This window comes from Rhinopithecus bieti, unplaced genomic scaffold (genome assembly GCF_001698545.2).
Source record: "Rhinopithecus bieti isolate Rb0 unplaced genomic scaffold, ASM169854v2 scaffold_26504, whole genome shotgun sequence".
Classification (NCBI taxonomy): domain Eukaryota; kingdom Metazoa; phylum Chordata; class Mammalia; order Primates; family Cercopithecidae; genus Rhinopithecus; species Rhinopithecus bieti.
In genome coordinates, this window is record NW_016812891.1 from 1,072,359 (window position 1) to 1,084,983 (window position 12,625).

The following is a 12,625-nucleotide window of genomic DNA, read 5'->3' on the forward strand; positions in this document are numbered from 1 at the left end:
TGAAGATGATAGTAACTGGAACAATTACAGCCATTTATTGCAAAGTTTGGAAGATATCAAGCTTAGTAACCTTCTGTTCATTTGTATAAATGACATGCAGAACAATAACAAGTAGCCCTGTTGAAAAATATGGACATTTATTATAAAATCAGTTGGTTTGATAAGAAAGCAATTATTTAAAAAGTTTAATACAAATACATGTTAAGTGTACAAATTAGGATTCTTTTGAGTAAACAAATTGTTATCTAAAGAAGAAGCAAAACCTCCTTAACAGTTGGAATAAAACCTATGCCCGAAAATTTAGTGGATATTACATGGAAATATTTATACTGTGTTCTTCTACTCCCAGTAACTACGTTTAAAGAATCAGGATAACTTAAATAGAATATCAAAATATAAATTATAAATAATTATAAAAATATATCTATACAAGATTTTAATTGAAGACATGATTATCAGTGCATAAATGCCTAAATATGAGGCTATAAATACAGCAAAATATTCAAGAACTCTGTTCTCTCAATTTTAGAAAAGGGAACTTTTCTGAAGAGAAATGTTTGAAGTTAAGGTACTAAGATTTCACTAATTTCACACATTGGTATTACCAACAAATTGTGATTAAACAGAAATCACTCTTTTAGACAAAAATATTTCCTAATATGAAAAAACTGGTTTCCAAATTACAAAAATGTTGAAACAGAAAGGTCAGAAAAAACAATGTGAAATTAAGAAAGTATTTTTGAGGGTTTCTTTTTTACATAGCTATGCTTAGTCTGGGTAAATCTTGCACAGGCATGTTTTTTGTGGCATCCAGTTGGTTATATTCCTGTATGAGTGCTGATAAAGATGACACAGCTTCTGTGAAACAGCTTTCTTCCATCCCTTCAACTTGTAGATAGTGATGAAGGTGAGCCTATAAATTAAAAAATTAGGTAACGTTTACCATTTCAGGAACTTTAATGCATACGACTATCCTAAAAGGTAAACATTCCTTATTAAAATTAGAGTTCATTCAGCTCTACGCTTGAAAGAGAACTTGTGTCAAATTGAATGAATCCCATAAACTCATGAATGTTCTCATTTAGAGTAAAAGTAGTACGAGCAAGCCTCTCCTCTTCAGTTATAATCGGTAGAACACACATAATAGAGAAGATCACCTCTGATTTGTAACAGTGTAATTTTTAAGAATACATCTTAAATCGCCAAAATAAACACACACAGTTACAAAGCTGTACAATAATTACCTTTTTCTTGTAGAGCCTCATGAATCTCTCTTTCAGTTCCATGAAGGTGGGCTTCACACATGTGTTATTTGCTAAAGCTAATAAGGAATGAGAATGGCCCACAGGAGGTATGGAACATAGGCTGGTCTTCCAGCCTTCTTGATTCCAGGAGACAAATTGTAGAGATGGTTTTAATCTGAGATTAAAAAAAAAAAAAAAAACCTCAAAGGTAAGAACTAAGGTACTAAAAATGTCTGCCATATTAGTTAAACCAGCGCTCTTATTAGTTAAAACAGAACATTATGGATGGTATCATTCTAATTGCTTAGTTTATATGCTAAGTTACCTATTTTTTACCATTGGCAGTAACATGGTACAGTCTGACAGTGAACTAAGAAACATTTTGTGGGGGAACATTAAATTGGCTGTGATGGTGATTCAAGAAGCTAGAAACTCATTCCTTAAGAGCAGAAATCTAGGGATATAAACAAATGAAGGTACTATCATTTTCCTTACTTTGTAATTCAACAGACTAGTTTTCTTATAAATAGAATGAAATAGTAACACAAAAATCAGAAGTACTAGCAGTAGTAGTGGTAGTACTGGTGGCACTGATAATAAAAATAGTATAGCTATGATTTTCTGAACACTTTCATAAAACACGTCATATATCATTTAATACTCCTAAATAAAAACTATGTACTATCATTATCCTTATTTTACACTTGAAGAAAACAAGGCACAAAGAGACTAAGTAGTTTGTTCAAGGTCACACTTTAGTAAGTGGCATTGTCAGAATTTGAAGGGCGGCTGTTAACTAACTACTATGCCACACTGTCCCAAGCAGCACACACAAATTATCTTTAAAAATAGAAACCAAACCTTTCAATATTTCTACGAAGATCTGAAATTTGTACATTTCCTCTAACCATGAGCGCACAGGCAAGGTAAAGACTGTGTTTGGGGTCCGCCCGAAGCAGCTGGTGATCTTTACTAAAGGCATCTGAAAACATCTGATCCAATCTGCAACAATGAAAGTGTCATTGTTTATACAAAATATTACTTCTTTCTTCTAGGTATAACTAAAATGAAGATAGTCCTCTATAAGTAAATACACCACACTAAATATTACACTAACAAAATACTAGATTTTACGTATTCTAAAAATATTAAATAACTATAACTTTCTTGAAGCAATCTTGATGATATGAAAAGAGAAGAAATCATGTAATGTTTTCTTTTTCTGGGGGGGAAAAGCTTCTGCAGTATATTGGTGATTTCAGGTAGCCACAAAATGTTGACTGTAGCATTACTGAACTCTATGTAGTACTGATTTTTGAAACTTGTATCATTATTACTTAGTTCAGTATACCTTATTTATTTCATAGTATCCAAACTACTAAAACTAATTAAAAGCCTGTAACATTAAGACTATTACTTTGTAAAGTATATTATATCATAAACTAGTTAACAGGAGGAAATTATCAAAGGACAATGTGAAGCTCTCCTATAAAAGATGAAGCTCCATAGTAGTGCTCCTAAAAGCAGACTTTTAACCTAAGTCTTTTAACTGAAAGATAAAAGACAAAAGAAAATAAAGGTGACTGACAAAGTTTATATCTAACAATACACAGACTCCAATGCTAGGCTGATGCCAATGGACATTTAATAATCATCATGTTGCACACACTGGGTATGATGCTTAGCTTGTTAAGGTCACCAGCATCCCATGCAGAAAGGGAGTCCTATCTATTAGTTGGCAAAGTGGTCATTTGCTGTTGGCTTAGATGAAAACTTACCATTATCACTTGCGACATTCCTAAAGTATAGAATTATCTTGTCAAAACTTTAATTATAAAAAGGAATCTTTAATTTAGTTTTCTTTAAAAACTTTTAAAAAATTATTTTCAATCTGTTTTAGAGACAGGGTCTTGCTTTGTTGCCCAGGCTGGAGTGCAGGGTCAAAATCATAGCTCAACGCAGCCTCAAACTCCTGGGTTCCAGTGATCCTCCCACTTCAGTCTCCAGAGTAGCTGGGACTACAAGTGCAGACAGGGTCTCACTATGTTGCCCTGGCTGGTCTTGAACTCCTGGGCTCAAGTGATCCTCCCATTTCATCCTTTCAAAGTGTGGGGATTACAGGTGTGAGCCACAGCACTCAGCCAATTTAGTTTTTCCTTTCTTATTTACATACTGTCCCCTTACAGAGTTTGGCAGGACTTTGCCCTCAGTCAACTGTGAATACCACTGTGAACTTTTCAAGCTCATCGTCAGTATACAGGCTAAGAGCATCTTTCAAAACTACATTTTTTGTTAAGTATACTGATGTACTCTTCATGCTCAACAATGACACACAGTTATAAAGCAAGGTGTTCTGGAAAACATACAAAGTTACATCTGAAATCCTTCTACGGTACTGGGCTGTGATAGCAGCTTTAAAACAAACTCTCATTTAATCTACCCAGTAAGTATATGAGGCAGGTACTATTTCATTTTTACAGATGAGAAAAACTAAGAAAGTTTAAGTCACTTGCCCAAGGTCCTGTAGCTAGTGACAATTAGGATTCAAATGTGTTTGTCAGACTTCAAAGGACTTTTCATAAGCCTACACATTTAACCATTCAAGTTCAAATAGTTGAATACTGACATTTTTCAACAATTACTTCTAAATAAAGATGCATTCATCTAATGGAAAAACGGCTGTCATCAACTGTATTTTATATACTTCTCACAGATAAGATGATACAATTAAATAGCTAGAGTTATTGCAAACTTTTTTCTCTTAAAAATGTTTTTTAAAGTAATATGGGGCCTCAAAAAATGGAAACAGTTACACCTTACCTTCTAGGAGGAATGTTAACATCTGTCAGTGTATACAGAGGTGTTAGGCTTGACACGAGATAATGAAGTTGAGGAAAAGGAACTAAATTCATGCTGATTTCATTAAGGTCCATATTAAGGGATCCTTCAAATCTTGCAGAGCTAAAAAGATTAAAATGATGAGAAAATGTTTAATTTTAAAATTATACACTTTAAATGTAGCTCGATTTATTCAGCAGGCAGTTTCTCAAATTCTTTTGCACACTGTTCTTCAGTGTAGAACACATGCTTTTCTTCCATATTAGTGAAATTTAGTATCAGAACAATGATGTATAAAATAAAACATAACACACAACATCCAAATTTTTTTTTTTGAGACAGGGTCTCACTCTGGTTGCCCAGGCTGGAGTGTAGTGGTGTGATCTCAGCTTACTGCAACCGCCGCCTCCCAGCTCAGCCTCCTGAGCAGCTGAGACTACAGTAGGCGTACAGCACCATGCCTGGCTAATTTTTTATTTTTTGTAGAGATGGGATTTTCACCATGTGCCCCAGGCTGATCTCTAGCTCCTGGGCTCAAGCAATCTATCTGCCTTGGCCTCCCAAGGTGGTGAGATTACAGGCATGAGCCACCATGCCTGGCCCTACAGTAATTCTTGTTTCTGGATTATCTGAAGTGTAACCAATACACTATTACAGTTGCTTATTACACATATAAAAATATCCTATTTAAAATGAACTTTATATTTGAGTTAAATACATATAGGTCAATAATTAGTAACTGTAGAAACAACTAAATTCCTCAAGAATCTGCTTAATATATTCTATAATCTAGAATATAATAATGTCAAAGCAATCTCTGATACCAAAAAGCCACAGAAATCTTTTGGTCCAGCTAATGAGGAGGCACAGATTAGTTGGTTTAAATGATTAAGACATTCCACAGCTAAAAAATGTTTAATTTTTGTCTACGTGTTTCGCAAGTGTGTCAACCACAAAATCTTTTACATCATATGATACCTATTAATATTCCATGGAATATACTTGGGGAAATGCTACTTTGGAGTCACAGAAATTAAAATTATGCTTGATCACACCAAGAGAAGAAGATAAAAGACAAAATAAAACCAGAAGCAGCTTCTACAATTTAGAATAACTAAAAAATAATACTACAAAAATTCAAAATATCACCAAAAGCACAATAAAGTTTTTCGACTCTCCATGGATAGAATTACCTTGTTAGGTTGAGCAGCAAATTTGCCACAATGTTATTCATTGCATCAAAGGGCTTCTGATGCCGCGTTTTCAAAGCCCCAGAACTTGAAGTAACCAGACTCTTTGGCTTCACAGTTGTACCCAACTTTCCAGAATTCACCATGAGGTCGATTTTGCTAATGATGTCAAATAAAGACTTTTGAGGGAAAAACATCGGGAGAGAAGCTATTAAGAAGAGTGGATGTAGATGATATTCTACTAGGAAAGAGAAAGAAAAACAATTTAAACTGATTTTTTCTCTAAGAAGGCTGAAAAGTGAAGAGAATGTTTCATATAAACACATAAACATAATACAGGACTGAATATACATGACATTCATCCATAAGTTCCAATGTCATTTCTTACTTGATTGTCAATGGGTAGCACACAGTCTGCATGCTCATTAAGTTCCTTCATTGCCAAGATGCTATTATAAGGTGAGGTTATGACATCATCCTCACCAGAAGGATAAATGGAAGTCACAAATCTGTACACTTCTGGGAATTCGTCTTCAAGCATCTTTAAAAGAAATGTGCCAAGTCCAGATCCTGTTCCTGAGAATTAAAATGTTTTACAAAATTAGCATAAATGATTCAGAATATAATTGTGAGGAATTTGAAACTTTATTTTTTTTGAGACAGGGTCTTGCTCTGTCACCCAGGCCGGAGTGCAGCAGCATAATCACAGCTCAATGCAGCCCTGATCTCCTAGGGTCAAACGATCCTCCTGCCTCAGCCTCCCAAGCATCTGGGACCGCAGGCATGCGCCACCAGGCCTGGCTAACTTTTTAATTTGTGTAGAGACAGGGTCTACCTATGTTGCTTAGGCTGGTCTTGAATGCCTAGGTTCAAGCAAGCTTCTGACTCAGCCTCCGAAAGTGCTGGAATTACAGGCATGGGCCACTACACCTGGCCAGAATTTTGTATTTGTAAAAATAATTTTCAACTTATTTCTGTGATTATGTATTAACTAATCTAATTTTGGATAAGGAAATGAAGGCAACATTCAGGAAATGAAGTCCTGAATTCCATCTCTGGCTCTGACAGTGAGTTTGGGAGGGCTGTCTATATTTTACTCCTTTTCATATTTAAGTTATATCTATGTAATGCCACAAGAACCAACTGCACATGCACAAGTAAAAAATTCAACTAAGACAGTGTTCAGTCTACATTTGATATTAAGCAACTTAAGAAAATCAACTTGACAGCTTTAGTGTAGTGTGTATACAATCTTCATGATGAAGAAAACTATCATGTCATCAAGCAATTTAAACAGAGTTAACATTGTTTACAATTAAGCATGTCTACCTCGAATTTCAAAAATTTTCAAATATGAAACACTACTTATTTAAAAGCAGAAACTCTAGGAATCTCATTAAAGGTACCTTTCTGATACATAAAGTTACATTTACACAAATGCAGAAATTTTTCAGAACTTAAAACTGGAATCCTCTAATCCAGTGTTTTTCAAACTGGGTTCTGAACTATTAGCAGGCTATGAAACTAATGAATAGATTAGCACTGTTTTCTTTTCTTCAATGAAACAGTAGAAAATAACATGTCAGATGTAGTATGAGTAAATAATGTTTTCTTAATATATTTTTTCGTGTGTGTATGCTGCACTGTGATATATAAAATGTATTTCATACTATTCTGGTTAAAAAAAGCTTAAAAGCCAATGTTCTAATCCATGCAGATAAGTATTAAAAGGCTATGATGCTAAAAGTACTACATCAAAGTGAGGGAGATTCTTGGGGTGATCTTTAATGAGAAGGACTTTCTAAGTATCATTAAAAAACCAGAGCCATTACAGAGAAGACAGTTTTGATTTCATTAAAAATAAAACTTCTATATATACTTAAAAAACCCATAAACAAAATAACAGGACCAACTTACAGAAAAACCCTTCAATACATAGGATGGAGGACTAAGTTTCTCTAAGAAAAAGTTCCCACAAATCAACAACAAAAAATATGAATAATGCCACCACGAAATGGGCAAAGGATAGAAATATTTAACTCATAATAAAAGAAATACAAATTGCAAATAGAAGTAAAGATGCTCAACCTTTCTTCTAATCAAAACTAGATATACTTTTGCATGTAATAGATTTATGTCTCATGATACTCAGTGTTGGTGCTAGTGTAGGGAAATAGAAACTCATACACATTGCTGCCAGTAAGAAGCACTGGTGCAATATTGTAGGAAGGTGTATAGGTAATATCAGCCAAAATTTAAAATGTACATATGCTTTGGTCCTATCTTCTTCCTAGGAATACTGTCCAAAGCTATAGTGGCACAAATGCAGAAGTATTTGTCCCACACTTTCACTGATGATTGGATGTAAAAACTAAACACCATAAACACTTAACACCCATCAATAACAAACTCACTTTAAACTGTATAATTGATTCTATGACAGACAGCTGATATGGAAAGATGTTCCAGGAAGAGATAAAGTGGAAAAATTACAGAATAGTATATATTGGATAATCTTGTTTATGTAAAAATATACATACATGCTTTGATAGGCATAGAATATATCTGAAAGAACAGACATAAAAAGACCCCGCAAACCTGACCATCTGTGAGAACAGGGAGTAGGGATTAGACATGGGAAAAAAGAACTTTAAACATTTAGTAATATTTATTTTTGCCATTTTAAGTGAATTGTAAGTATGTTCTTCTGAGATGTTGGGTAATAAAGGTATTTTTTAGAAAGATATAATGAACTATAAATCAATTAAAAAAACTAACTCAAATTGCAGGTTAATTATACTAGTACAAAGACAAATTTGTTTCTTAACTGAATGATTATGAGGTTTTTTTAAAGACATGGTTACACAGCAATTTTAACTTTCAATTTTACAATGCTATGTCAATGAATAATATGTATAAAAATCAACTGTACATACACATAACTTGCTGAATATAAAATCTTAATCTCAGGTTGGAGGAAAAAAGTGTGATAATTTTGTTCTTTTCATATTTGGTAAGTCTATTTAAAAATCAGCAAATTACATTCTGTTTCTATTTTTACAGAACAGGGGAGCAAAATACTTCAGTTCTAAGATATAGACTTCCCTGGCGGAAGGAAGCAATGCTGATCATTTATTTTTAGTTCAAGTCAATTAACTGCCATGTAATAAATGATCTAAAGGAATTGACTAAACTAGTTTCTTTTACTTTTTTTTCTCTTTTTGGAGACAAGAAAGGCTTGAAGATGGTTAAAGAAAGGGTATTGATATTCTTTGGCAAGTATACTTTATGAAGATGTCAAAAATGCTTCACTCTAGGAAACAGGACTGTACAGGCAAACTCTGAGGAAAAAGTCAGCATTCCTCAAAAGCTCATACATCCTGAAAAGTAGCTGCATGTTCCGTAAAAGAAACTAAAGGTACAAGAAAAAAATTTTTCCAGTATAGTTCTGTTGATTCTTAAGAGGGCTTACATTAAAAAAAAAAAGAGAGAAAATAGTGACACAATACCACAAAATTTTAAGATAAAAAGGTGTATGTTTACATACTCAAACTATACACCCTCTGAATAGTTCTATCTTTATCAAGCACATGTCTAAAAACAAGACTTATGTTTGCAAAATGAATTCCAACTTATACTTTAACACTGTTATAGGCAAGTGAGTGAAAAATTTTACCTCCTCCCATGGAATGTATTATAAAGAAACACTGCAAGCAATCACAGTGCTCTGCCGACTTTCTGAGTTTCTCCAAAACCTGGTCTTGGTAAAGACTGCCGAAAACTCTGTGACCCACAGCCCTGAAAATAAGAACAAGGATTTTAAAAATTCCTTGCATTTTTTTATTAGTTCTAATCTAAATAAAAGGATTTTAAACAAATTTGAAAAGTATTTTTATTGAGCTAAAGTCTATTCTTGTTTCATGTAAATAAATCATACAATATCCTGAATATACCAGATAGAAAACTTAACAAATATTCAATATCTATAATCTTCAAATATGTGGATAAGATCATTAGTAATGAATATTAAACTATGATTTTCTAAATTTATCTTCTTAACCTTCTCTTAAGGTACAATTCCGACAAAACAAGACTTCAGTTACATAATTTTTTCTTCTCTCCATTTAAGGTAAGCTCTGAATTGTAGTGGATTTTACATATTAGAAAGCAAAATGTGGTAAGCTATAGAGACACTGAAAATAAAAAATTTAAACAAACCTATTCTGGTTTCATATATGAGAAAAAATGGTCATATCATGTTATTAGATGAAATGGCACATGGTAGAAATTGATATTCATGCAGCTTGGCAAGTCTTTTTAGTTGTCCAAATTTGCAAGTATCACTATGATGAATTAAAGTAAAAAAATTTCCCATAACATGCATTTCAGGTATAACTCAAAAGTTACATAATAAGTTACCCAACAATTAGTGAAAATGCAGTTAGGTGGTCAGATGGGCTCACACACTAAGTGACTGGTTCTCTGGGAACACGAGATTCAAATTTATGTTTTAGTAAAATTATACATCATTCCACATTATGAACCTGAGGGATTGGCTGCAAATAGTGAAAATAATGAATATGAGAGATTTGCAAATAACAAGGAGCTACTTAATTTCTAAAAAACAGCAACAGTCTCAATGTGAATTCTTAAGTAATCAGTGTTGAAGCTTTTTTCACAGTAAAGAGAAGAGACCATTATATACTCAAGGGACTAAAATGCCTCAGGCTCAGCTTCAATGCTAGGATACTGGTCTGGCTTGCATCTCTATCAATTCTATTACATCTGACCAACTGGACAACTTGAGAGCAAGTCAAATAACACAGGTAACAGTTAATGGAAATACTTAAAACATTTGTCACTATTTAGCTATTTAGTGTTCTTCAAGAATCAATTTATGAAAAGGAATTCAGCGAATTAATTTTCATAATTTATCTTTTCTTTAAAAAAGTTACAAGGAACTAGGAGTAAATACAGATGGCTTCCAAGCCACCATTTATTAAGGTGGTGGGCTGAAAGGCCTAGCATTATGTGGCAAATTACATCTTGTTTCACATCAGTGGAATCTCACAATGAAGAAAAGATTGCTCATTTTTTTCAGAAAATATTCAATTTTTACGCTGTGTCTTCTCACCAATTATTTCCTGAGCCAGAAATATCAGTGATGAGCTGTTTTGTATCAAATACATCTCTCAGTGGTCCCTGCAGAATTTCATTCACTACCCCTTCTTCCATATCAATCAAGACAGCCTGAGAAAGAAAAATAAAATATAATTAATGTATTTTCCTTTAGAGTTATTCACTCTGTAAATGAAAATAATTTATGCACTGAATATTGCACTGTTCTCTTGATAGTTTAAGTTTAATTAAAATCTTCATGTAGAATCTGTTGTAAAAATTAAAAAATAATTTCCCTCTGTTTGAAAGGTGGAATCCAATTAAAAAATGGATTCTAAATTCTTTTATCCTACTCCAAAATGCCTAGTTGGGGAAAAAAAGCCCAAGAATAATCCCCTCAACTGAATTTCTAACAAGGTCTCAGAAATGTAAAAGGCATCCTTAACCAGAATAAGTTCTCAATAAATATGGGATACATTAATGCATCTGCATACTGAGAACAATCATGCTGCTCCTTATGAACCACAGCCCAAAACTGCCCAATTCAAATGAGTAAATTTACCATTACGTGCAAAGCAAACACACTGGATAGATGTAAAAAATGACAACATGGTCCTTTCCCCCAAGTAATTCACAGTCTAATTCATTACCACAAACGTTAGCTGACATGACAGAAAACCTACGTTTCTAAGAAGAAATGAGAATATAAAACACAAAATTAATTATGGAAAGAAAAAACAGGAAAAAAAGATGAAGAAAATCTAGTAAAACGTAAAGCAGGGATAGCTTGGCAGTAGGATTATGTCCCGTCCTCCCACTTCCCTGTACATTCCATATATTCTACAGTGAGAAAGAAGAGTGAAAAAGTAAACTAAGTAGAATTAAATAAAAAAGCAAAGCTGAAACAAATTCTTAGGGTACACTAAACAATGATTTGTTAACTCTTTGATTCAGTGTCGCAGAAGAAGTGCTTGGTTTATGGCTTTCAGTTCCGTTACCATTAAGCAGTGAGTTTAATCATTTGTGTAATTAACCATGCTACTTTAAGATTTACAATTAAATTAATATAGCAGTATATCATAAAGACTGTAAAACTATGTTTTACAAATGTGCTCCTTTATATAGAGCAATCATAGATACACTTTATATGCAGAGGACTGTATAGGATTAAGTTTGGCAATGTTAGCTATTTTCAAGGATATTTCTGACAATATGCAATTTTGACTTCAAATGCTGACTTTAACACCTAAACAAACCAAAGAGAGACTTCACTATATGGGCAAATTTTAGTACAAGTTGTGAGATTATAAAAGAAAAAACAAATTAGATTATACTGGCCTTGTTCCAAAATAGATTTATTGAGGTATGTGGAAGATTAAACATACATAAATTATACCCTCAATTACTCTGCTACCTGGCAAGGGAAGCAATATGCAAATAAAAACTGATATTCGGGTACCTCCTGAAATTAGTTTTGATAGAATCATTACTGCCCTACTCACTTAACATTAAAATCCTGACATATAACTCTTCCAGACCTTCCTTGTTATATCAGGCCCTTGTTTTTCCTTTGGAAATTAAACTTTGGGAAGAGTATTTTGGGTTCTTCACTTAGGCATCCAAGGTCTGGAGTCACAACTGTTCCAGGATTTGATGTCTGTATTTCCTTGCAGAGCCGCCTGGTTTCTCCCTAATTGTAACATGATTTATAAAATTCTGAGTATTTATTAACCTAAGAAACTGAACACAGTGGAGGGACCCAAGCACCAAGCTATCTTGTAAAGCCTGGACTCATCAGTGATCACAACCACACAACACCAAGAGCTCCTAAGGAGAAAATGGAAGAGTATCTTCTCAGAAAAAAAGTCAAAGGCTACAAAAACATGCTGATTTATTTTTTCCTAAGTGTTTCCTCCACCTCTCCATCTGCTTACTGATATGGCTGTAGGAAAAAGAGTCAATTGGGAGTAGTCTAGGAAATGTCAAAGTCTCTTTTTCTCTATGATTTGGATTGGGATACCCGCTCTCTCTACATCACAAAGCATACTGTGTTCGTCAATTTGTAACAGCCTGCAAGCGCATGATCTCTGCCCTAAATTTTGTTTTCCAAGGACATCAGAGATTGCAGATAGATGATTCCCAGATGTCACAAAAGTATTGCTCACCAGTGTTTAAGCTACTACACCAGGTCTGATCCTTAGTATCTCAATTCCTTCCATAACATTTACACATTCT

The 12,625-nt window shown here is 33.6% G+C and overlaps 1 protein-coding gene across 2 annotated transcripts in view; it reads right to left on the minus strand.

Moving 5' to 3' along the window:
* The window catches only part of TUBE1 (tubulin epsilon 1), a 16,528-nt gene continuing 3,903 nt past the window's right edge, over positions 1-12,625 (minus strand). Inside the window, exons 5-12 of one of the 2 annotated variants that reach the window (XM_017847112.1) lie at positions 10,407-10,522; positions 8,949-9,070; positions 5,756-5,848; positions 5,276-5,510; positions 4,065-4,205; positions 2,106-2,246; positions 1,245-1,419; positions 1-913 (exon numbers count right to left, since the gene is read on the minus strand). In XM_017847112.1, the coding sequence (XP_017702601.1) occupies positions 755-913; positions 1,245-1,419; positions 2,106-2,246; positions 4,065-4,205; positions 5,276-5,510; positions 5,756-5,848; positions 8,949-9,070; positions 10,407-10,522 (1,182 nt within the window). In that variant the 3' untranslated portion in view covers positions 1-754. Of the gene's footprint in view, positions 914-1,244; positions 1,420-2,105; positions 2,247-4,064; positions 4,206-5,275; positions 5,511-5,660; positions 5,849-8,948; positions 9,071-10,406; positions 10,523-12,625 lie in introns of both variants that reach the window. The other variant, XM_017847111.1, reaches the window with a different exon arrangement.